General features: G+C 41.4%; 1 protein-coding gene across 1 annotated transcript; it reads left to right on the top strand.

The window, feature by feature from the left end:
* Positions 1–3313: 3313 nt before the first annotated feature.
* On the top strand, positions 3314–24280 carry LOC148048253 (keratin, type II cytoskeletal 5-like). The gene is made up of 9 exons (XM_087707874.1): positions 3314–3763; positions 9529–9743; positions 10870–10930; positions 12742–12837; positions 15038–15202; positions 18349–18474; positions 19555–19775; positions 23943–23971; positions 24089–24280. Exons 1-9 carry the CDS (start codon positions 3314–3316, stop codon positions 24118–24120), a joined length of 1395 nt encoding a protein of 464 aa, XP_087564000.1. The 3' UTR covers positions 24121–24280.
* Positions 24281–25154: the final 874 nt, after the last annotated feature.

Raw genomic sequence — 25154 nt, 5'->3', positions numbered from 1 at the left:
ATAATCTAAAATTCCCTTGCTGTGTGGTGTCTTATATACAAGGGAGCCATTACTCCTTGAATTTGGTTAGCCCTCTCTTACCAATATATCAAAGGTGGTATTCAACAGGTTCTGACCAGTTCTGGAGAAACGGTAGCAGATATTTTGAGTAGTTTGGAGAACTGGTAAATACCACCTCTGACTGGCCCTGCCCCCATCTATTCTCTGCCTCCTGAGTCCCAGCTGATTGGGAGGAAATGGAGATTTTACAGTATCCTTCCCCTGGAGCGGGATGGGAATGGAGATTTTACGGTATCCTTCTCCTGCCCTGTCCACCAAGACATGCCCACAGAACCAGTAGTAAAATTTTTGGAATCCCACCACTGGAATATATACAGTCAATTTTTCTACAGCTGTGTATTCTTCAAAGATAATGATTATCAATAACATTGAAAAACATTTTAAGAATTGAATTACAGCCAGGCTTTCCCTGAATGGAATGATCTGTCTTGTGAAATGGAACTGGATTCCTCAGACTTACACTGAGGGTGAAGTTAGTGCAGGGGTGAAATCCTCCCAGTTTGGCCCGGTTCCGCTGAACCTGTAGGGACAATTGTCATTGGTTCTGCAAACTGGCAGGAAAAATTGCTTTAAAAAGCAGGGGAAAAGCTTCTGATGATCAGGTGGCTACAGCTGATCCACTCGATCGTTGGAAGCTCTTTTTTTCACTTTTTAAAGCATTTTTTTCCTGCCAGTTCGAGCAATACATACACACAAACACACAAGCCATTCCCACAGAACCCGGGGCAAAAACATTTAGAGTTCACCACTCAGTTAGGGGTAGAAAATAGAATGAATAAATGTTCACTTTTCTTCTGAGAAATCTCAAAAGAAAAGGTCAGAAGAAGCCTTTCCATTTGTCCAGAAGAAAGTCTGTCGTGTTCTCAAATTTTGACTTTCTCAGCACTGTGGAAAGAACATTATTCTGTCCTCTTTGCATGTACTTAGAGTAGGATATGTGCTGAACAATGCAATTTTTGAAGACCAGATGTTAGGGTGTAGGGCCATATAATTAAAGGAGAAATAAAGATGCTGCAGCACATCTGTCAAATGTCATATTTGATGAGGATGGAATTCCAGAGTATTTGGGACTATTTATTGTCAAATTGGAATTAATTGTTCTTGCTCTTGGGAGAAAAGAACATTAACAGTTGGATATAAAACTTGTTAACTTTCGGTCAGCTTCAAAACAGATATGGTCCATTATGGAATATCTTAGTAAATGTGGACAGTGAAAAGGGAAACAGTGATAATGAAACTGATCCCCACTCCTGCCCCCCAGGAAGCTTTGCAATTATTTTTTAGAGCCAATATGTTGCAGTGGTTAAGATGCTGACCTAAAATGCAGAGGATGGCGAATTGTAGTCCTACCTGAGGAATGAAAACTTGCTGGGTGATTTTGAGCCATCCATTCTTTCTTTCAGCCCAACCCACCTCACAGGGTTGTTATGGCAAAAATACGGAGGGAATATTATGAAAGGAGGCCTTAAACTATAGAAAATCAAAGCAGGATACAAAGTAAATATTTTTGATGATGAAATTGATGGGGGATTTATCGAGATTCACCTTTATACCAGGGGTGGGTTTCTCGCCCCGTTCCAACCGGTTCGGTTGGAACGGGGCCGGCGGCGTCCTCGTGCACGCGCATGGTGCACGCATGCATACTAGCGTCTGTGCGATGCTCCAGCTGCTCCTGGAGGATTGCGCAGGCGCTGTATGTGTCCTGCGCATGAGTGGAAGCGCAGAACTCATTAAAACCGGGTAAGGAGCGCGGGCGGGCGGGTGGGCCCTTCGCCGTTCCCAGAAGTTACTTACTTCCGGGTTCGCCAACCAACCGGTTCGCAGGGACCGCCGCGAACCGGTTAAAACCCACCCCTGCTTTATACTGAACTTCTTTATCTCTACTTGCTGCAGAATTGGGAGGGGAGGAAAGGGCTTTTCTCTCTTCAGTTACAGGTAGTTTTCGACTTACGACCGGTTGTTTCAAAGTTACTACAGCCTCAGAAAGGGTGCTTTAGAGCCCATAAAGCATTCCTGGTTCTTGTAAAGCCTTGTGCTGCCCCCTTTATACTGCAGTTACATCATCATCTGTATGTTTGCATGCCACTGAGACTTGGACTGTATATAAGAGGCATGCTAAGCAATTGAGCCATTTCCACATGACCTGCCTCCATAGAATACTGAGGATCTGGTGGCAGGACAAGGTGCCAGACATAGAAGTCCTGCCCAGAGCAGGCCTTCCATCAGTTCACCTCCTGCTGATGAAAGCCCAGACACGCTGGGCAGGCCATGTTGCAAGGATACCAGACCATCGCATCCCCAAACAGCTCCTCCATGATGCGATAGCATGGGGAACAAAGGAAGTGATACAAAGACACATTGAAAGCCTCCTTCAAGTTCCTGGAAATTGACACCACCTCCTGGGAAACCCTGGCACAAGATTGTTCAACATGGCGCACGCTGATCCACCAAGGCTGCCAGACATCTGAGGACAGAAGAACAACCATAGCACAAGAGAAGCGAGCACTCCACAAAGCCAGAGCTGCAAATGCTGCGACAATAGTGCCCACACATGTCTGCCCAACATGTGGCAGAACATTTTGTGCCCATACAGGCCTTACCAGCCACCTGCGGACACAACCTGTTAGATGTCAAGGTCCTCTTCGAACACGATGGATGAACATCATCCCATCATCATATTATGGGTGCTGGTTGGGTCATGTGGGTGTCTCGACTTATGACCAAAACTCTGGTCTCAACGGGATAATAAATCAAGGACTACCTAGATATTGCTATCAATTTATTTGCTTTATAGCAGGAACATGGTGTGATCTCTGTGCCTCCAAACTAAGGGAGCATTATTGGAGAAGAAAGCCTCAACTTTAGCATGGAATACACAATGTAAGAAAGAAAGAAAAAAAATGCTTCACATTCCAAAAATGCTTTGGCCATAAGATCTTTCAGTTACCTTGAAAATACTAATAAAAGGGAAGCAATTATAAGGCAAATGTTGACTGGCAACCCTTCTAAATGAAGAGCTTCCCTGAGCCTTTTTATTCTTCCCAGCCTTTTTCGTTTACTTCCTCCAACAGCCTCTGGGTTCAAGGTTTTGCTGCCAGGCTAGGCAGACCCAGTAATACCCAAAATTAACACTGCCATCAAGTCTCTCCTTCTGCATATAAGGAGTTGCTTCCAGCCTTGCATGCAAGTAGTTCCTTCATTCGCTGTTCTCCTCCTGTGGCTCCCATTTTCCTCCAAACGCTCTTCAGACACAATGGACCAGCTACCCTTGTCTCCTGAGAACCGCCGAAGATCTTCCATCTCCACCATTGACTGCAGTGATGAGATCCAGATCAGTGGGATGCAACACCACGCAGACAGCTGCTCTTTCAAAAGAGGCAACAGTAGCAAAAGTTTCCATAGCTTTGGGAGAAATCACAGGATCTCCTGTTACATGGGCCACCAGCCGAAAAGCCTTAGAGGTAGTAGTTTGGATATGGAAAGCATGGCAGACCACAGCTTTCTGGCAGATAGCTACAATCTTGGATACACAAACATTCCCAAGCCAAGCTATAAAAATGATGGGTTATTTGAGGTTTGCATTAACAAGCTCCTCTTAGAACCTCTCTATCTGGGAGTTGATCCACATGATCATCAAGTCAAAGTCCATGAGAAGGATCAAATGAAAGACCTGAACACACAGTTTGCTAGCTTCATTGACAAGGTGAGTTAATTCTTCCCTTCCTCCCCCCCCCCCAACATCCCCTCTGATTTTGAATTGAAGCAGAAGGAACTAGACACATGACTGAATAGTCAGGGGTTGAAAGCAAGAATCATAAAGGTCCCCTTAGCTTTGTTATCTCACTCCAGGAGGTATTGAGCATTATGTTATGTATCAGGATTCGGGACACTGAGGCTTGGTTTAAACACCTCTTGCAAAACAGCGTGGTTGCTATGAGCATCATGAGTGAAGAGTTCACAGTTTCTAAAGGAGGCTGAAAAACAGAATTGTCTATTTTGTGATTCAGCATCTGGTGGGAGCCAGGCCAGTAGCTAAAACTGTAATGTTGATTATTTGTTTGGATCAAACATGTTTCACCCAGGGAACAATTGTGTTTTGTTAATAGTCTTAGAATTTAGCATAGTCTAGGCATTCATGAAAAGTGTAAATTGACCCAGGTGGGAAAAGGAATTTGTTTTGGAGAGGTTAGTGAAACAGAGATGTTGAATGTGGAGATATTTTGAAACAGGCTCCATCAAAGACATCTCATTATAACACTAAAGATCAGCCCATGTATTCTTTGCCAATTCTATGCTTGGAATTCTGGGTCTGGAATTCTTGCTGGAATTCATTTTTTTATGTTAGAAGAAGACAAGGGAGATATGGCACATTTGTAAAAGCATCAGGTCTCCTCTCCCTCCCACCCCCACCCCGCTTATTAGTACAGAGCAGATTGGTTCTACATAAGAACAGGGGGACCTTCTATCATATGTGGTGGACGTGTCCGAAAGCCAATATATATATATATATATATATATATATATATATATATATATGTATGTATGTATGTATGTATGTATGTATGTATGTATGTATGTATGTATGTATGTATGTATGTATGTATGTATGTATGTATGTATATATACACACACATACATACATACGTGTGTGTGTGTGTGTGTGTGTGTGTGTGTGTGTGTATGTATATCCAATATTTAATGCTTCATATAATCACTGCTGCCGGAATTTCATATGCCCAAAGTTGAAAACTAAAAACCATTCCATCAAATGCAGAAACCATAAAAAAGGTGTTAGAATGCGCAGAAATTGACAAACTAACGATGGAACTAAGAGATAGAGAGGAAACATAGTACTACAAGATATGGAACATGTGGTATAACTGGCTTGAAAAGAGATGTAAAATCAATGCATAAGGAACACATAGCAAACAATGAAAAGAGAAAGCAATAGAGATGGAAATATTGTATATAGATGTATATATTGTAAAAATGAGAAAGTAATCAAAGAAAAATATGTATAAAATAATAGAATGGAAAATGGAAAACCCGAAACCAGAAAAAAGAAATACCGATAAAAGAAAGCTGTAAAAGTGTAATTGTGATTTTAATGTTTGGAAAATGTCAAATAATTTTTTTTTAAAAAAAAGATTCTACATAAGAACACAGTGTTAGAGTGAAACCGCAGCACATTCAATTGTACCAAACAAAGGTGAATTTGAATTGTTCCTTGAGCTGAGCTGAGTCAAGCTGCATAAGTTTAAACTTATTGGAGTTTCACTGTCTTTAGCCAATGCATCTCATAGAGGTGCTGTGAAAATAAAGGAGAGGGCCTTTGACATAGATGTCCTCGGTGTTTTGGCAGCACAGTAAGCGGAAGAACACTAATTGTGTCACCTTTTTTCCGCAATGGTCTTGATTGAACTCCCAATTACTTTTCAGTGCTTCTGTGGCAGCTTCAGATTCAATTCTACACTTTTGTAGCCCTGACCTGCTAGCCCTGTTTTATGTTAGGTGCCTACACCTATCATTCATAGCAGGAAAAAAGAAGGAATAGCCCAAGGAAAGGTACTGTAAGTTGCACAATTATTTTCACCATATGGAGGGGTGCAAATCTTTGTTCCTGAACTTCAAAGGACTCAACTTTAAGCATTTGTTTGCAGACTTGCTTTTTAATTCCAGGTTTCAGATCAAAGCTGAAGCAATAGAAGAAAATGAATGTTTTCAAAACTCTTGGAAGTATTTAGTAAGGCTGTGTTTCCAAGGCAATGGGAGTGATTTGTAAGATAGGTTACATCTTAATGGTGCTTATCCTTAAATGAAACCTTCCTCTCTAGCAAATTAAACTGGCAGACTTGCAAATATGATGCAGGCCTGGAGGGCCAGAGGGCCAGATGTTACTGAACAAAGGATCCCAGGAAGCTGAGCTGGCACTTTCAAAACAAAAGATGATTGGAGAACACATATCTGGAGGATCATAAAATTCCCAAGTCTTAGTATATTGCAATCTGCTTCCAAATATTTTTGATATAAACATTGGGCATTTTTTTCAGCAGTTTAATTTATTTCTACATAGGTTTGTGACCTTGATGTAAGCAGCTATCCTATATAACATAGCCACAAATATATACACAGTCACAACCCTTAATTTCAGTGTTAATGTGTGTGCTGCCATTAGTATTGCTATGCTCCAAATTGCTCAGAGAACAGTAGATGGCCTCTAAGAGGTGATGGGAACTGGCTCAAAGTCTTTCAGTCACTTTGAGAAGAAGTTTGAACCTAGCTTATCATACTAATGTTCTTCATCCTTACTAGAGAGAAGTATAATCAGGACAAGAGTGTAGCTTTCCACAAGGAACACTTTAGTCCCATGATGGCGAACCTATGGCACGTGTACCAGAAGTGGCACACAGGGCCATCTCTCTGGGGATGCCAGGCATCCCACGTTGATCTTCTGGGTTCCGATGTGCACATGTGCGCTGCCCAACTGCTCTTTGCATGTGTGGGAGTGCTGGAAACTGGAAGAGCAGCTCCCTGGCACGCATGTATGAACCGGTTTCCAGCGGCCATATGCTCACTGGCCAGTTGGTTTTCGCATGCACATGTGCTCCAGAAATCGGAAGACCAGGTGACCAGTGCACATGCACACACCGAAAACCAGAAGCTCTTCCAGTTTCTGGCACTCCTGCATGTGCACCGGGGAACTGCTCTTCTGGTTGCCGGTGCCCCCCCTCCACTGCCAGATTCCCGTTTCAGCACTTGTTGCTGAAAAGGTTTGCCAACACTGCTTTAGTCCAAGGTTCTGGCTGTTTCTGCAGTTAAAACCCAGATCCACACATTAGTCTTGGGTTCATGACCCATCTTTGCTAGGCAAAATCAACCCATGGACATTAGAAGCCTATGCCAGTTGGATACCATTCTAACCGGAAGAGTTCTCCATCCTGGAGCTTCCCTTGATACGGTCCTTGTGCTTCCAGGAAGAGCCATGATGGCACAGTGGTTAAAGTGCAGTACTGCAGACTACTCCTGCTGATCACTGGCTGCCAGCAGTTTGGCGGTCCAAATCTCACCGGGGTCAAGGTTAACTCAGCCTTCCATCCTTCAGAGGTCGGTAAAATGAGGACCCAGATTGTTGGGGGGCAATAGGCTGGCTCTGTAAACCACTTAGAAAAGGCTGTAAAGCACTGTGAAGCGTTATATAAGTGCTAGTGCTAGTGCTAATTCCAGGCTTATTTGATACCAGATGTGGAGAAGACTGAGCAACAGTGCTTCAGTTTCATCAGCTGCTTTGGTTCATGTTCAACATATACAATCCACACATTCACTGAGTTATCTCAGGGAATTACTGACATTCACTGGGGATTAGACTGAGTCACCCAAACATGGAAGAGTAGCAAGTTATTAACAAATCAAAGGCTTCCACAAATCCGCAGAGAAGGGGGCTTATTGTTATTGTGCCTGAGTCACTGCCTTGGGCTTTGTTTTGGTTTGGGCACCTTCTGCTGCAGAAGGACCATCTTTGGCTCATTCAATCTTAGGGGACAGAAGGCCTCCAACGTCTTAAAAAGAGCCGAGGTAGCACAGTGGTTAGGGTACAGTACTGCAGGCCACTTCAGCTGACTGCTATCTGCAGTTCGGCGGTTCTAATCTCACCGGCTCAAGATTGACTCAGCCTTCCATCCTTCCGAGGTGGGTAAAATGAGGACCCAGACTGTGGGGGCAATATGCTGACTCTGTAAACCGCTTAGAGAGGGCTGAAAGCCCTATGAAGCGGTATATAAGTCTAACTGCTATTGCTATTGCTATAGTCTTCCTTTGGGAAGTCACTACTGCATTAAGTATGACCTTAAAATGCTGGAAGGAGATTGAGGCTGGGCTCAATCTCCACATGTCCAATTTTTAAAGGTGCTTTTTCAAGAGTTCCAAGAAGGCTCCACACCCATTTGCACTAGTCAGGTGATCCTGGTGACACAGATAAACCTCCAGGTGGCCTCAATGACTGTCCAAAAGAATGCAAATGACCAGCTATCTGCAAGGAGTATAAATCCCTCCAGTCAGAGCTGAAGAAGCTTCTTGGATGAAAAGTGAAACATCTTCAGCAACAACAAAAACTTCCAGAAAGTCTACTTGCCTCTTGAAAAAGGGACCTTTGGGACAACCATGACCTTGGATGACTGAGAATCTCTATAGACATTTGTCCAATTTCTACTTGACTAGATGGTATTGAGGAAGCTTCTTCGGTTTCTGAAATCCCTATTCTTTCCCACCACCTTTTATCTGCCTAGAAGACTGGGAGAGATACCTGAAGGCTTTCTTTAGTGCAGAGGAAAAATTGGTATAAATGGGGGCTGATGTAATGGGATGTGGCAATGACCTTGAGGCATTTGGCGAAGAGATGCTGCCTAGAGAACAGTCAAGTTAGAGAGAGAATAAGATGCAGTTGCATCCTGAGCAACAGAACACCAGGCTCAGGAGACCTCCCTAACTTCTCTGGCTACTTTCAGCAGGGCTGCCGAGAGGCTTATTATGTGCTCAAACAAGACTAATATGGGCCCCCAAAATGCAATGTGCCCCCCCGGGTATGCATGCTCAATCCCCCATGTGTGCAACCCCCACGTATGCCTGCACGACTCCCCCCATGTGCCCCGCTCCCCACACACATGTGTGTGACTCCCTGAATGCCCCCTGCCCCACGTGCATGCTGGGGGGGGGCATGCAGGGGAGTCACTGCTTTGCCAGAAACCTATGAGGTCACTGTTTCAACCTCTGTGTCAATATCTGCAGTTATTAAGTGAATCATATGGCCGTTCAGTAAATCCACCTTTCCCCCTTCATGGGTCCCCTTTGAGCTCCATGGTCCCTGGAACAGACTTGTTGGTTTTTGTTATGATGCAGCTGTCAACTCATAAAGCATGTCTGTTAGCAAGTTGCCATGGTGAGGAAAGGGGAGAGCGCATTCCACGCATACTTTTGGCTAGAGTCGGATCTCAGATTACTACAGCAGGCTTGTGAGGTGTGCATCTCATTGGAGAATGTGATTTATGACACAGACTGAGGGGAGGGAAGAAACAGGGGCAAAGTTCAGCCGTAATTTAAATGAGGTCAGATCTGACTGCAATGGGGTATTGCCAAAGTGGTGTTCCTAATAATTGACTGGATTTCTTTTGAAACTTGGCTCGAGGCTCATGAATCAATTAGGGCATCTTTCAGAAACCTGACAGCGGCTTTACAATAAAGTAGAATTAGCTCATTTTGCTATGGTCCTTTGTCTAATTTCCCTGTTAAAACTGACAATTACATTAGGTTGGAAGAATTTGGCATGTTGAATTAGGAAATCCTACAGGATAGGTGAGCCTTGTAAGTCAAAGGTACCCCTTTCTTTAGCCAAAATCTAAAACATTGTATTACTAGTTTGCTTCTCAAAACCTCCCGGATTGATCAGCACCAAGTTTTATTCTCTCTGCATTTTAGGTCAGAAGCCTGGAGCAAAAAAACAGGATACTGGCAACCAAGTGGGAACTGCTGCAAAGCCAGAAGATGCCAATGGTTAAGAAAGACTTGAGCACTCTGTTCGATAACTACATCATTAACCTGAGGAAAAAAAATGATTATGTATTGAAAGAAAAGAATAAATTGGAAAACCAGCAGAAAATAATGCAGGAGCTGATTGAGGAGTACCAAACCAAGTAAGCTAGCTCATAAGAGGTTTGATGGTACATTGTGGTTATTCTTTTCAGTGAATAGATGCTGAAGGATGCTTACTCCACTAAAAACTCTGCCCAGGAGAGAGATTTGTAAAACATGACTGCTGATATTGCTTCTCTTTATTCTCTCCTCTGAGCAAAACCTAATGATAAAAAATAGGGGACAATTTTCAAATATTGCTGTTCTGACCTAGGCTTCCCAAGAGTGTGAGGCAAACTCCTTGTCTCAACAAAAAACCCTTTTGTTAATTTATTGTGAATTCTGCTCATTCACATCCAGCAAAGTCTTTCAAGGGAGGATTTACAGTCACAGATCTTACCTGACTTGGAGAGCTGTCAGGCTGATATCTGCAAAACGTGGCAAGGAGTCTCAGAAAGTCACGAACCAATTAATTGTCTCCTGCAAATTCCACTCCCTTTTGCTCAGCTTTTATTTCTTCTGGGAAGGGTCATTCATTGTCCACCTTACTCCCAAGTCGACCCTTGTTCTTTAGCTGTTCCCTTTGTCTGGTAACTCTGCACATGCTTACACTGGGAACAGGCTCCAGCTATTCCTCTGCCTCACTGATCTCTTACTCTGAAGGCAGCTGATAACTGGCATACAGCTCTGGCCTCCTCTCTGCCTCTGACACAGAGCCCTCATCAGAGCCTTCACCAGACTCCAGAACTGGCCCAGGTTCCTCCACAACCTCCTCACTGTCCGAATTTACTGCCAGCTCTTCTGGTGGGCCACAACAATTGCAAAATTACCTTCAATTACAGTTGGACAGCATCCTCAAATGATTTTAAGCACAGGTTTACAATCAATTTTCAACCAAAATTGGGACCAGAAGTTGATAATAGGGCCTGATTTTGTGACTTTTTTGCCACAGATATTAAGTAAATCACTGCAATTATTAAAGTGAATGATGCAGTTGGTAAACAAATCCAGCTTCCCCCTTTGACTTTGCTTGTTAGAACTCAGCTGGGAAGGTCAAATTTATAAATATATAAATATTTATTTGTTATTATCAAATAAATAAATAACAAATACATTGTTATTATTATTTATTACTCAACTGATTTCTTTTCTTCTCTGCTCTGCTTTTGCTTTTTGATATCCTGCTAGATATAAAGAGGAGAGTAATAGAAAAGAACATTTAGAGAATGAGTTTATCCTGCTCAAACAGGTGAGTAAATTAAGTGATTTGCCCATTAAAACAAAACACATTAGGAAAAATTGAGGAATAAATAGAGAAATTGTCTATTCTTATTTAATTCTAGTGGCAGAGACAAATCTACTTACATCGTCACTTCTTTTGATAGACAGAATATACTGTGCAATGCCCATTGCTTTTCCATTGACATTCCATAGTGTTTAAGGGGACAGTACCCATTGAATCCATCTTCTTAATTAACTCCATAGATCTGGCTGGGAATTCTGCCAGTGAAAATCCCAATATTAGAAATATTGACAGATTGCTCTGTTCATTCCTAAGAGGTTTTGTCTGCATGTTCGTACGAAACATGCAGAGAATGGTTGACTTTGGGCATGTCTGTGCATTAAAACACAGAATTGCCTATAGACCCTGTGGCTGCAGGGACGTTAGCTTTCAAAAAGACAGCTGGAAAAAACCCCACCTCCCTTATTGATTTATAGATGCTCTCTCCTTTCACCATTCTACACAGATAACAGTCAGGCAAAACTGCTTTAACGTATTCCTAAAATGAAACCATTAAAACCAACAAATACTGCTAATCAAACAAACGCTGCTGCTATTTCAGGCAGATGGCAGGACTCTTGAAGAAGACAATTTTTACCATTTTATGAAATGTCATTGAGGTAGGGACACCTATGACCTCAGGGGAAAGCCCCCGGAGACAGGGGCTACTACTGGGAATATCATTCTCTATAAAAGCCATAATTTGGTTGGCTGCTACTGTGTATATTAGGTTCTTTATGCGAAGGGATGCATTATTATGGATGTTGGGTTCTGCACATGGCTAATAGGAGAATGTGCTTCCATCTCATTTATTCTATAGCAATAGCAATAGCACTTCATATATACCGCTTCATAGTACTTTACAGTCCTCTCTAAGCAGTTTACAGAGTCAGCCAATTGCCCCCAACAATCTGGGTCCTCATTTTACCCACCTGGGAAGGATGGAAGGCTGAATCAACCTTGAGACTGGTGGGATTTGAACTGCCAAACTGCAGGCAGCTGGCAGTCAGCAGAAGTAGCCTGCAGTACTGCACTCTAACCATTGTGTCACAGTGGTTCATGTACTAAAAAAAAAAAAAACAGGCCTCTGTGCAGGCATAACAAGTGAATAAGACCAGTGTGTACCACATACCAGAAAAATTATGGAAGCAAGTACAAAACAAAATAACACCAAACTCAAAATGCAAGTTATAATGGAATTACAGAATATAAGGAGTATAAGACTCTTTGGAGATTATCTTGTTCTTCTGGCTGTCAAGTTCAGGAATCTACTACTGCAGCAAAATGCATTTTACCAAATTTATCTTGCCCAACCCACTTCTGGAAACTTTGAAAAAGGTTCTGCAGTACAAAGATTCAAAATCCAATTTCTTTTAAATGTTCATCCCCAAGATTGGAATCAAATCTCTCATTGTTACTGTATTCTCTTTGATTTTGAAGTTTTATATATATATATGTATGTATGTGTGTGTGTGTGTGTGTGTGTATATATATATATATATACATAAATAAAATTTATTTATTTATTTATTATTATATATATATATATATATATATATATATATATATATATATATATATATATATATATATTTATATATTTATATATATTTTATATATATATATAAATAAATAAAATTTATTTATTTATTTATTTATTTATTTATTTATTTATTTATTTATTTATTTATTTATTTATTTATTTATTTATTTATTTATTTATTTATTTATTTATTTATTTATTTATTTATTTAGCAGTGTCTTTTCTCTCCCTTCAGAAAGTAGATAATGAATTTAAACAACAGAAGGAACTGGAATTGAAGAAGGAGTTGTTGATGGAGAATAAAGAGTTCCTGAAATATTTTTTTATGGAGGTCTGTATCCTCAAATTGCAATGTGAAAAACAACTCTTAGGCATTACTACCAGAATTTTCATTGCATGTTGCTGATAGCTAGGACATATTTACTGGACAGTTATTGTTGCAAACAGCAATGATTAGACCCATAGCCTAAGGACTTTTGAAATGCCAAATATGTAATTATTTTATTGGTATACCATCTTTATTATTTTTTATAAATAACTCAAGACAATGAACATATCTAATCAGGGGTGTGCTTCAAAAATTTCAGCAAAGGGTTCTCTTTCTAGTTGCTGGGTGGGTGTGGCCATGGTGGGTGTGGCCATGGTGGGTGTGGCCTAGTCAGCCTCCTGCATCACGTGGGGAGAGGTGTTTTTGCCTTCCCCAGGTTTCAGAGGCTTTCCTCGAGCTTCTGAGAGGGCAAAAACTGCCTCCCCCAGGCTCCAGAGGACCAACCATAACATTAACTATGAGTTCTCCCAAACGCAGGCAAACCCCTCTGCCATTATTTTATGAAGGGATTTCACACAGGGATCAGTTTTTTTTAAAAGACACTGTCTTTAAATTGCCACTCTACTCCATTTTCTCCATGTTATGGACACAGGAAAATCAGAGAGGTCCAGTTAGCAACAAGCTCTTTGGATCTCCTCTTGACTGTTTTAACACAACTAGAATAAATCTAGAAAGGGACTTTTAGCTGATTAACAAATGTGTTGCTAGGGATGAGCAAACAACAGCCTCTGCAATTTGTATCAAAACACCCAGATTCAGTAGCAAATTGCTGCTATATCATTATAATTTTTTTGGATTCTTAAAAAAAAAATTAGAAGGCAAAGTAGGCCTGTTGGTGCCCTTAGTTACTGAAAATTTCCAGCGCAAAGTGATGGGCTTGATTATAGGATTCAATCATAACCCTACAAATACTTTTTGTACAATTTATATGATTTTTATGAAGCCAGTCTGGTGTAGTGGTTAAAATGCTGGCGTAGAAACCAGGAGATGGTGGACTCTCTATCTCCCTTAGGCATGAAAGCCAACTGGGGAACTTAGGGTCAGTCCTTCTTTCTCAGCCCATTTCACAGGGTTGTTGTGGGAGTGGGAGCAAAAGAATTAGGTATGTGGAAAGCAAAAATATTAAGTACCATATTTTTTGGAGTATAATACTCACCGGAGTATAAAATGCATCTTAGTTTTGGGGAGGAAAATAGGGAGGGGGGGGGAAATTGTGCCTACCAGGTACCGTATTTTTCAGACTATACGACACACCTTTCTCCCCCCTAAAACAGCATGGAAATGTTGGTGCATCTTACACACCAAATACAGCCATTTTTGGCCTCCCAAAGCCCTGCCCACAAGCCCTATTTTTGCTAAAAACAGGCAAAAAAATGGACTGTTTTTTGCAAAAATGGAGGCATTTTTGCCTTCCCCCAACCCCCAGAAGCACTCTGCACTCTTCAACAGGGCTGGCGGGAGGCACAAATTCCCCCATTTTTGTGAAAAAAACAGGCCATTGTAATGCTGAAGCCTACAGAGTGCTCCTGGGGGCCGGAGAGGACAAAAAACTTTTTTTTCTTACTTACCTCTTTGAAATCCTGGTGGGTCTTATACACCGGTGCATCTTATAGTCCAAAAAGTGCAGTATTTACCTGGCTAGCATCCTTAATCTGGTCAGCTTCAGCACATAGGTTTGCTGGTTTTGAGCCCCTGCGGGCGCCTTTTATCCCTTGGTTGGAGATTAAAAAAACAGCTTCTAAAGCACAGCTGATTGTCAGAGAGAGAAGCAATGAGAAAAGCAGGCAAAGTACAGAAGATTGCTTCACTCGCTAGCACTTTATTAGGTCGGAAAAAAGCTTCAAAAAAGCTACATTTGCAGTATAAGATGCACCCAAATTTTCAGCCTCTTTTAAAGGGGGGAGATGCGTCTTATACTCAGAAAAATACAGTATATTCACTGTTTTGAGTTTACTATATAATTTTTAAAAAAATATGAAATGTTTGGAAGGGTTGAGGAGACTTTTGTGACTTTTGTGAAAGATAGGCTTGACATCAGGGGGTATGCCAAAAGTGATCTTCATTCAAATGAGGCATCGATGCCATCAATTGCTCAGAAATTAGATGTGCAATTAACTTTGATCCACTAATTTTCTAGACAGACTGTTAATGTCACTTCCATTACTCTGAGTTACGATCTCAAACATATTCTGTGCACTTCCAGGAACGTGCTATGTTGAATTGCCATCCCTCTGGCACAGCTGTGGTGCTCAATATGGACAACAGCAGAGGTTTGGACATGGACATCCTCATCAAGAACATTGATACTTGGTATCAGAGCATTGCCCAGAGAAGCAAGGAAGAAGCTAACCTTTTTTATCAAAACCAGGTATGTTTCCGAGGCATGGCCTGGGTGGTTGACTCTTTCAGTTTTTTAGTGTTCATCTAAGTCAGGGGTCGGCAACCTTAAACACTTGAAGAGCCAAAAAGGTCCTAATTGGAAGCCCCCCCCCCCCGCATTCAATTCTGAAGCCAACTGGAAGTCCAGTTCCCCCACCATAGAGTCTCCTCCTAGCACAGTGTCCTTTTTCCACTACCTGTTTTAACTGAAAGCCCTATCAATTGTGGAGCTGACCGGTGACAGGGAGCTGCAGCAAAGGGATGAAAGAGCCACATAAGGCTCCAGAGCCGCAGGTTGCTGACCCTTGATCTAAGTAATCAGAAAATAAAGAAAACCAGCACGTATCATGTCCTGGTTTCTGATTTACATCTACTTGTTAGCCAACACTTAGCTTGTAGGTTTGATATTACTAACAATGTTCTGTCAGTCTTTTCTCCATATCAGCACAATACTGACTGACTATTAATTTCAACAATGCTATTCTTGGCAGTGGTGGCAGCTGTTCACACCAAAACACACATGGACCTCTCATGTAAAGCCAAAGATGGATTAATTCTAAGTCAATCAACCTGTTATATAATTATAACAATGGTAATATCACAATAACATAGTTAAAGTGGCCAATTAAAATACCCAAATCAGTAGATATGATGAAGCAATTTTCATATCTTTTCACTAATCTTTTCCTCAATCATGGAGCCATTGCTCTTCCTGTAAATATCAGCAGCGGTAGTCACAGAGGTGTGAAATGAAGTTACTTCATTTTCATATATGGTGTCAGTCCAGCTTAATACTGCTGACATTGTAATGTTTATTTTATGGCTTGTTTATTACGTTATTTGCTAGATCATTACTAAGCTGGCTGAGTATTTCTAAAAATCCTAGTAATACACCAAGACCTCACCAATGAATCAAAATAGATGGCAGTTTAGTTTTCCCAACCCAACCACTCATATTTCTCACCTTGTATACAAAGATGTCATGGCAGTGTAGGCAGCTACTATATTTTCAATATTTATTTGGGGTTATTTTTCTTTACAAACTCCCAAGGCTCAGCATTTGGAAATAAATGTTAGCAGCCTGGAATCAAAGGATCTAAATCAGCGGTTGGATTCACTTGCCTTCCCTACCTTCCCTGGGGTGTGCAGAGTGCTGCTGGGGGCTGAGGGAAGGCACAAACTTTTTTCCTTACTTATCTCTTCAAAAACCTGTTGCATCTTATACACTAGTGTGTCTTATAGTCCAAAAATACGGTAATTTTTTTCTTTCTTCCTATTTTTTTCCACAACAATAACCACTCTGTGAGGTGGGTTTGTCAGAGAGAGAGAGGGGGGTGGGAGGTTGGCGGGCCTAAAGTCACGCACCCTAAAGAAAGACTAGAACTCACGGTCTCCTGGTTTCTAGCCTAATGCCTAAACCACTGGATCAAAATAGATTAAATTCTATCCAGCAAGAAATTAAGCAAACAAACCCAAACCTCATCGTCATCCTCATCCCCAAATTTTGTCTATTTCAGGTGTAAGATTTAAGATAGTTTTGAAAAGGTCATTTCTTAAGAAGTATTTATTACAAGTTGGGGTGGAGATGGAAATTCTGAACTGCCTGTATTTGGATTTGAAGGTAGTCCTCCATTTACAACAGTTCACTTAGTGACTGTTCAAAGTTACAATGGCCCTGAAAAAAGTGACTTGTGACCATTTTTTTCACACTTACAACCTTCGTAGCATCCCCATGATCATGTGGTCAAAATTCAGATGCTTGGCAACTGGTTCATATGGTTGCTGTGTCCCAAGGTCACGTGATCTTCGGTGCAGTGGTTAGAGTGCAGTACTGCAGGTCACTTCTGCTGACTGCCGTCTACCTCCAATTTGGCAGTTCACATCCCACCAGGCTCAAGGTGGACTCAACCTTCCATCCTTCTGAGGTGGGTAAAATGAGGACCCAGATTGTTGAGGGCAAAAGGCTGCCTCTGTAAAAGCACTTAGAGAGGGCTGTAAAGCACTGTAAAGTGGTATATAAGTCTAAGTGATATTGCTGTCCCCTTTTGCAACTTTCTGATAAGCAAAGTCAATGGGGAAGCCAGACTCACTTAACAACTGGATTACTAACTTAACAACTGCAGTGATTCACTTAACAACTGTGGCAAGAAAGGTCCTAAAAATGGGGCAAAACGCATTTAACAAATGTCTCACTTAACAACAGAAATTTTGGGCTCAGTTGTGGTCATAAGTCAAGGACTACCTGTATTAGTGAAAGGAAGGGATCACTTATTGATTTAGCTCTTGTAGCTTATTTTGAATAAATCCTCTTTTCGCTGTAAGCATTCTGCAATACTCCCTTAGAGAAAATCTCAGAAATATGGTGCTTTGCAACCTTGTGACTCAACTAATCCCTTCAGAGGAAATCTGAATAATTCGACAATTGTACAGTGACAGATTATTCAAAACTGTTTATAGGTGAGGATGGAGCTGCTAGTTCCCAACAGAACCTTTGCTCAAACCATGGTCTTCTCTTTGAAAAGGCTGCAAGGGTTGTGGCCTGCCAGCAGCCAGCAGAGCTGGCAACACATTCGGACAGTGAGGAGATTGGGGAGGAACATGGGCCAGTCCTGGACTCTGGGGAAGGCTCCAATGAGGGCTCTGTGTTGGAGGCAGAGAGGGGACCAGAGCCGTATGGCAGTTATCAGCTGCCTTCAGAGTAAGTCATCAGTGAGGCAGACGAAAAGCTGGAGCCTATTCCCAGTATGCACATGCACAGAGTTGCCAGACAAAAGGAACAGCAAAAGAAGAGGAATCGACCTGGGAGTAAGGCCACAGGTGGACGATGAATGGCCCCTCCCAGAGGAAATAAAAGAGAAGTGAAAGGAGAGTGGAGTGGAGTTTGCAGGAGACAATTAGTTCGCTTAATTGCTTCGTGACTCTCGAAGTCAGATAAGGTCTGTGACTGTAAATCCTCCCTCGAAAGACTTTGCTGGATGTGAATGAGCAGAATTCACAGTAAATTAATACAAGAGCTTTTTGTCGGGACAAGGAGTCTGCTTCCTGCTCTCGGGAAGCCTTGAACAGAAGGTCAACACCACTAACATTTCTAGATCACAGTTCCATTGCTCTTCTGTTCTTTTCTTTGGCTATTAGATTGAAGATCTTCAGAACAAAAAATGCCAGTACAATGAAAGCCTGCAAAAAACCAATGATGAAATTAATGAGTTGAACCGAGTCATCCATTTGATGCAGTGCAAACTAGATGCTGAGAAGAAAAAGGTCAGAAAATCCTTTTTGTTCCCGGAGGCTTTTTTTTTTAAAAAAGATCAAAATTTAAATATATTGACCTTATGATATATAAAATACTATACAGATGTCGGAGGATGGGTTGCTTCTATGGGATCAAGCACCAATACTATGGGGCTCACGATCTGTGTCAAACTGAGGTGGGCAGTAGATGCTAGTAAACAGCTATTCACAATGATCCTTCTAGTAATGAGGCATGATGAGAGCTATAAGTGGGAGTTGTATTTGAAAGTCCATTGATAGTTTACAAAGACAGAATTGAATCGTAAAAAGGAGAGTTGAACATCTTTGATAGGTATAATGAAAAAAAACCCACAAAGGGTGAACTCTCTTTTTTGTTGGACCAGCTAAGTTATCTAAGAGCCAAGGTGGCGCAGTGGTTAAATGCAGCACTGCAGGCTACTGCTAGATCAGCAGGTCAGCGGTTCAAATCTCACCGGCTCAGGGTTGACTCAGCCTTCCATCCTTCCGAGGTGGGTAAAATGAGGACCCAGATTGTTGGGGGCAATATGCTGACTCTCTGTAAACCGCTTAGAGAGGCCTGAAAGGCCTATGAAGCGGTATATAAGTCTACTGCTATTATTGCTATCTGTCTATCTTCCACAAAAAGGTGTTCATTAGTGGATTAGATTTTGACTGGACTGGAGAAAAAAAATCAATTCCTTCCACCACCCATCCACCCACCAAGTAATTAGATTTTTGCTCTTCCGTGCGAGGTTTCACATGCTCCCTACCAGAACCCAGCCACGAAGAATGGAGCTCATTCTTGGTGGTGCCAGTCATGTATGTGTGAGAGACAGAGATAGAGAGAGACAGAGAGACAGAGACAGAGAGTGAGCGAGACACACACAGACAGAGACACAGACAGAGTGAGAGAGACAGAGACACAGACAGACAGGCAGACAGACAGGCAGAGTGAGTGAGTGAGCTGGAAGGATCGGAAAAGGAGGCTTCAGAATTAACTGAAAATAAGATTGTAGGACCAGAGACCACAAAGTCATCTTTGCAGTTTTGTGAATAGAAGATGGAATTATTTTCGCTTTGTTTTTGCAGACGGCTGCTTTCCAAATAGCCATTGGGGATATTGAACATAAAGGAGACTGTGCGCTAAAAGACGCCCGAGCAAAGCAAACAGATCTTCAGAATCGCATACAGAATTCCAAGGATCAATTGGCTGTCATCTTACGGGATTACCAAGACCTCATGAATACCAAATTGGCCCTGGATATTGAGATTGCAACATACAATACAATGCTGGAAGGAGAAGAGAACAGGTGACACTTCAAATAGAATCTCAGAAAAAGGAGGGATTGTTTTATTTACTACTGCACTGCCTTCGGCAGTAGCAGCCACCATATTTGTGTGGTATGTGTCAGTGGTGGGATTCAAAAACTTTTACTACAGGTTATGTGGGTGTGGCTTGGTGGGCGTGGCTTGGTGGGCGTGGCTTGGTGGGCGTGGCTTGGTGGGCATGGCAGGGGAAGGATACTGTAAAATCCTCATTTCCTCCAGATCAGCTGGGACTCAGAAGGCAGAGAATAGATGGGGGTGGGGCCAGTCAGAGGTGGTATTTACCATTTCACTCAACTACTCAAAATTTCCGCTACCGGTTCTCCAGAATACCACTGCTGAATACCACTCTGGTATGTTTGTGTGTGTGTGTGTGTATTAAATGGTTTCAGTATGACAAAATAGTAGCATGTGCCATTTTCAGACAAAGCCTGCTTCTTTTACCTTGACATCATGCGCATGTCCAAATGGATGGAGCTTGTCGTGCAACGCAACAGGCTTTCACCCAACTGTTGTTGTGCAATTACTGAATGGGGAGCAGCTTTTAGTTAACTCTTATGTATTGTCTTACGTGTTAAAAGTTTGTCTTCCCCCCCTCCTCTTGAGTTCTAAGCCGCCCTGAGTCCCCCCAGGGAAAAGGGCGGCATATAAATAAACTTCTACAATTCTACAATTCTACAACTCAACAACATGGCTGAATGATATCAGGTGGCCATTTTTCATCATAAAATGTGTTCAGCACTTTTAGTTCTGATAACGTGTCTCTTTAATTCAGATAGCTGAAATAGGAGGAAGTATCAATATGTCCCCACATGCAACAGTCATTGCACAAATATAACCAGATCATCTATTGGGATAGGAGGGGCTCAGTTCCTGTTGGGTTGTCTTCATCTCACTCAATATATGAGAAAGGCTTAAGTCATCCTTAACCTGTTTCCCCAAAAATAAGACAGGGTCTTATTTTCTTTTGACCCGAAAATAAGTACTTAGCCTTATTTTTGGGGAGGTCTTATTATTTTTAAGGTGCAGGAGGCATCGAGGGTGATCACCTGATGTCTGCTGCTGTGTTGCAATAATTTCAGGGAGGGCTTATTTTCAGGAGAGGGATTATTATTATTTCTTTCCAAGTTGTTGTTGTAGTTGTTGCTATTATTATTATTCTTATTATGATGTGCTTAATCTTTGGTGAGATTCACAGCCTTTGGGGCTGGTTGGTAGCCTAACAGCTCGAGTCCTAACCAAGGACCTAGGAACTGTTAAGGTAACATTGGAGGATATAAGTTGTTCCAAGTAGGGTGGTTTTTTGTAGAATCAGAATGTTCAAGTCAGGTAAATTTAGAATTTTCAAATAGCAAGGAATCGCTTTACGTATTGCTCCAAGGGCTCCAATTACAATTGGGACAGCACATGATTTCTTTTTCCATAGTCGCTCAACCTCAATTTGCAAGTCCCAGTATTTTGTGATTTTTTCTTGCTGTTTATCTTCAATTGGTGCATCACCAGATATTGCAATGTCAATGAACCATTATACTTTTACTAGTATTGGCCATGCATAGCTTTGCTTTTACAATTTTCAGCTCGCTTCTCAATTACTTCTTTCTTATATTCAGTTTTTAACTTAGTTGTCTTCAAAAGGCCTCCCTTATTTACTTCCTTAATCATTGGTTCTTCACTTTTCTGGATTCCTTGACTTTATTATGCATTAAGTCAGAGGCCTCTAAAATCCCCAAGTACTTGTAGCCTTCTTCTGGTTTTACTGCCTTTATCATTTCTTCATTCTCAAGTTCTATTCCATCATCTTCTATGCCTGCTTTGGTTGCCATTGTTGCACATTTGTCAATTCCAAACTGCCTTTATGTCTTGGCTAAATTCTTTTGTGCTTTCAATTAATAAATTCAGTTCAGCTTTTGTTTTACCAAACAGCTTCAAATCATCCATGTACACCAAGTGTGAAATTTTCAGTCCTATCTTTACAAGTTCATATCTACATTTCACCTTCTTCAAAATGGTTGTCAGTGGTAGCATTGAGAGTATAAAAAGTAGGGGTGAAAGGGAATCACCCTGGAAAATGCCTCGTTTAATTTCAACTTCATCCAATTCTTCTCCATTAGCCATAAGCTTCATTTTCCAGAGGTTCATTGAAGTTTCCATGAATTTTTGTATGTTGCTACTGATGCCAAAGATTTTTAGGCATTTCTTGATCCAGCTGTGGGGAACTGAATCAAATGCTTTCTTATAGTCTATCCAAGCCATGAACAGGTTGGTTCGTCTTTTCTTTGAATTCTTTAGGATTAGCTTGTCAATCAGCAGTTGGTCCTTTGTTCCTCTTGAATTTCTGCAGCATCCTTTCTGTTCCACAGGAAACAAGTTATTTCTTTCCAAGTTGTTGTTGTTGTTGTTGTTGTTGTTGTTATTGTGCATGCCTCAAAAACCCAATTGGGCTTATTATCTAGGGAGGTCTTATTTTCAGGGAAACAGGGTATTTATCTTGTGTTAAACTATTCTTTCGCTCTTAAACTAATAAGCCAGGTTAGCTCATTTGTTTAAGGGCAAAAAATAGCTTGGTGTAGCTTGGTATAGAAGCTGGCCTATAAACCAGGAGACTGAGTTCTCACCCTGCCTTAGGCATGAAAGCCAGCAAGTGGCTTTGGGTCAGTCTCTCTCTCTCTCTCTCCCTCCCTCCCTCCCTCCCTCCCTCCCTCCCTCCCTCTCTCTCTCTCTCTCTCTCTCTCTCTCTCTCTCTCTCTCTCTCTAAGCCCAAACCACCTGACAGGGTTGATATTGTGGGGAAAGAGGAGGAGGAGCTATGTATGCCACTTTGAGTAATTTATAAAGTGATAAAGGTGAGATAATAACCAATCAGTACCCAGGACAGCTACAATATTTTTGTAAAATATTATTTTAAAAGGTACAATTCAAAGATACCTGCATTTTCTTCAGGATCAGAAGCTGCATGGGTCTGACAGCTGCTAGGGAACAGATGGAATCTGCTTCTGAACTGCTATCTTGTTCCTGAGTATGCAAAAGGGACCTGGTTGGCTCTGGTACAAGCAGGTTCCTGGTTTAGATGGGTCTTTGGTCCAATCCAGCAACACGTGTTCCTAGATTTTAGTTTTTTGCCTTAATCCTGGCCTTAACTTTCAGCCAGTTATATGATCTTTAGCTAGCCATTGCTTTCATCCTTGCCTCTTGCAGTACGGGAATGATAATCATAATAATGATAATAATATAGGCTCGATGCAAGGAACTGCTGGTAGTTACTGGGGATCAGCCTACAGTGAGAAAAACATTGGGGAACACTACAGGAAACCTCGTATGTGTTGGTAGAGTTGGCTTTGCTTTTTGGGGGGGTTGGAGCAGAACTCCCAATTGAGTTTGAGTTTGAGGAGAGCCTTCTCTGTGGCAGCTCCGACCCTGTTGAACGAACTCCCCGTGGAGATTCGTACCCTCACCACCCTCCAGACCTTCCACATAGCCCTTAAAACCTGGCTGTCCCAACAGGCCTGGGGCTAAAGACCTTTACCCTACCTGAATAGTATGAATGTTGTGCTTTTAACGATGTATTGTCCTATATGTAACTTGGTTTGTCCTCCCCTCCCCTTGAACTGTGAGCCGCCCTGGGTCCCCCCAGGGAAAAGGGCGGCATACAAATATTAATAAATACCAAATACCAAATATTAATAAATTAATAAAAAAAATTTTTAAAGGATCTTCCTTTGCTAAACTTGGATGGTTTTGTGAGATGATGTGAAATGATGTAAGGACAAGTGTACTAGTTCAGTTCTATCTAAAGGCAGCGTGTGACTGCTCTCCTTCACATAAAGAGCTTCCCTCTGGATGAAGCCGAAGTAGAATTATCTGCTTACCTATCCAAGACGGCCAACAGTTTTAGTTTCAGGTCATTTGTGGAAGTCAAGAGTTTTGTTTTATTGTATAGATATGTGACATTTGCTCTTTGTTCCAAAGCATCTTTGCATCTGTGTGTATGTTCAGTTATTAAAGAGTTTCATTGTTGGAAGGAATTCCAAAACTAATCTGAAAAATGCATTTCTGTATTATACAGATCTTTAAAATCTCAGAGCATACGAGGCTATGCAATTTAAGAAACATCTGTCTTTTCCTTCCTTTTTTTCTCCTCTTTGTTTTAACAGAATACGCAGTGGAGGAACTGTGAGGATGGGTAAGGAATCTGAACTTTCTTCTAATCTTTTTTTCTGAACATTTAATTTTGTTCAGTGTAAGTTCCAGGAAATGCCATTAGAATCACCCACTGAATCATGTAATCCTTTTACAGCAGTTACTTATCCACACCATAACATGAATCATTAGAGTGAAGCAACACCAGTCACTGAATGCCTATATGGAATCTGATTGCTGCCCATATGAAACTCCAGTGAAGAAGTTGCATCTAATCGGCTGACTACTAGAGAATTTGTGGAACCTGAGTAGCTCTGCAGATTAATACAAAAAGGAACTGGGGCTTCACTATAAATTGATCACATGAAACGATGGTTTTATTTGAATGTCATGATAAGCCACCATTTATTGTAACAACAATGAATTTAGTCTCCTTTCATGCTGAATTATCCCTTTCAACTACATCCAGTTTTGGTCACCATAATACAAAAAAGATATTGAGACTCTAGGAAAAGGTGCAGAGAAGATTAGGGGATTGGAGACTAAAACCTATAAAAAAAGGTTGCAGGAACTGGGAATGTCTAGTTTAGTGAAGAGAAAGATTTCTTTTTTTGGGGGGGGGGGGTGTTGACCAGATGGCAGTCTTCTAATATTAAAGGGAATGTTGCAAAGAAAGGGGGGGTCAAAATATTCTCCAAAGGACCTGAAGGCAGGATAGGAAGTAACAGATGGAAACTTATTAAAGGGAGATCCAACTTAGAACTAAAGAAAACGTTCCTGACAGTAAGAATGATTAATCAATGAAATAGCTTGCCTTCAGAAATTGTGGGTGCTTCATCACTGGAGGTTTTTTTTAAAGAAGTGATTGGACAGCCATTTTCCTGGCTATCTACAGGGGTTTGGACTACAGGGGGTTGGACTAGAAGACCTCCAAGATCCCATCCAATTCTACTGTTATTCTATTCATCTTGTCTCCTCTGCTGATTGGAAGGCTTGGGTTCCACTTTTTATGAGTGGCAACAGGGACAATAGCAATAGTAACAGCACTTAATGTCAGGTTTCTGAAAGATGCCCTAATTAATTCATGAGCCTTGAGCCAAGTTTCAAAAGAAATCCAGTCATTTATTAGGAACACCATTTCAGCAATATCCCATTGCAGTCAGATCTGACCTCATTTAAATTATGGCTGAACTTTGCCCCTGTTTCTTCCCTCCCCTCAGTCTGTG

Source organism: Thamnophis sirtalis, unplaced genomic scaffold (genome assembly GCF_051295495.1).
Source record: "Thamnophis sirtalis isolate CommonGarterSnake01/CBP01778 unplaced genomic scaffold, rThaSir2_p1.2 scaffold_3, whole genome shotgun sequence".
In the NCBI taxonomy this organism is placed as follows: Eukaryota; Metazoa; Chordata; class Lepidosauria; order Squamata; family Natricidae; genus Thamnophis; species Thamnophis sirtalis.
Note: the sequence above shows the minus strand (reverse complement) of the source record. Positions and strands in the feature narration are given on the sequence as shown.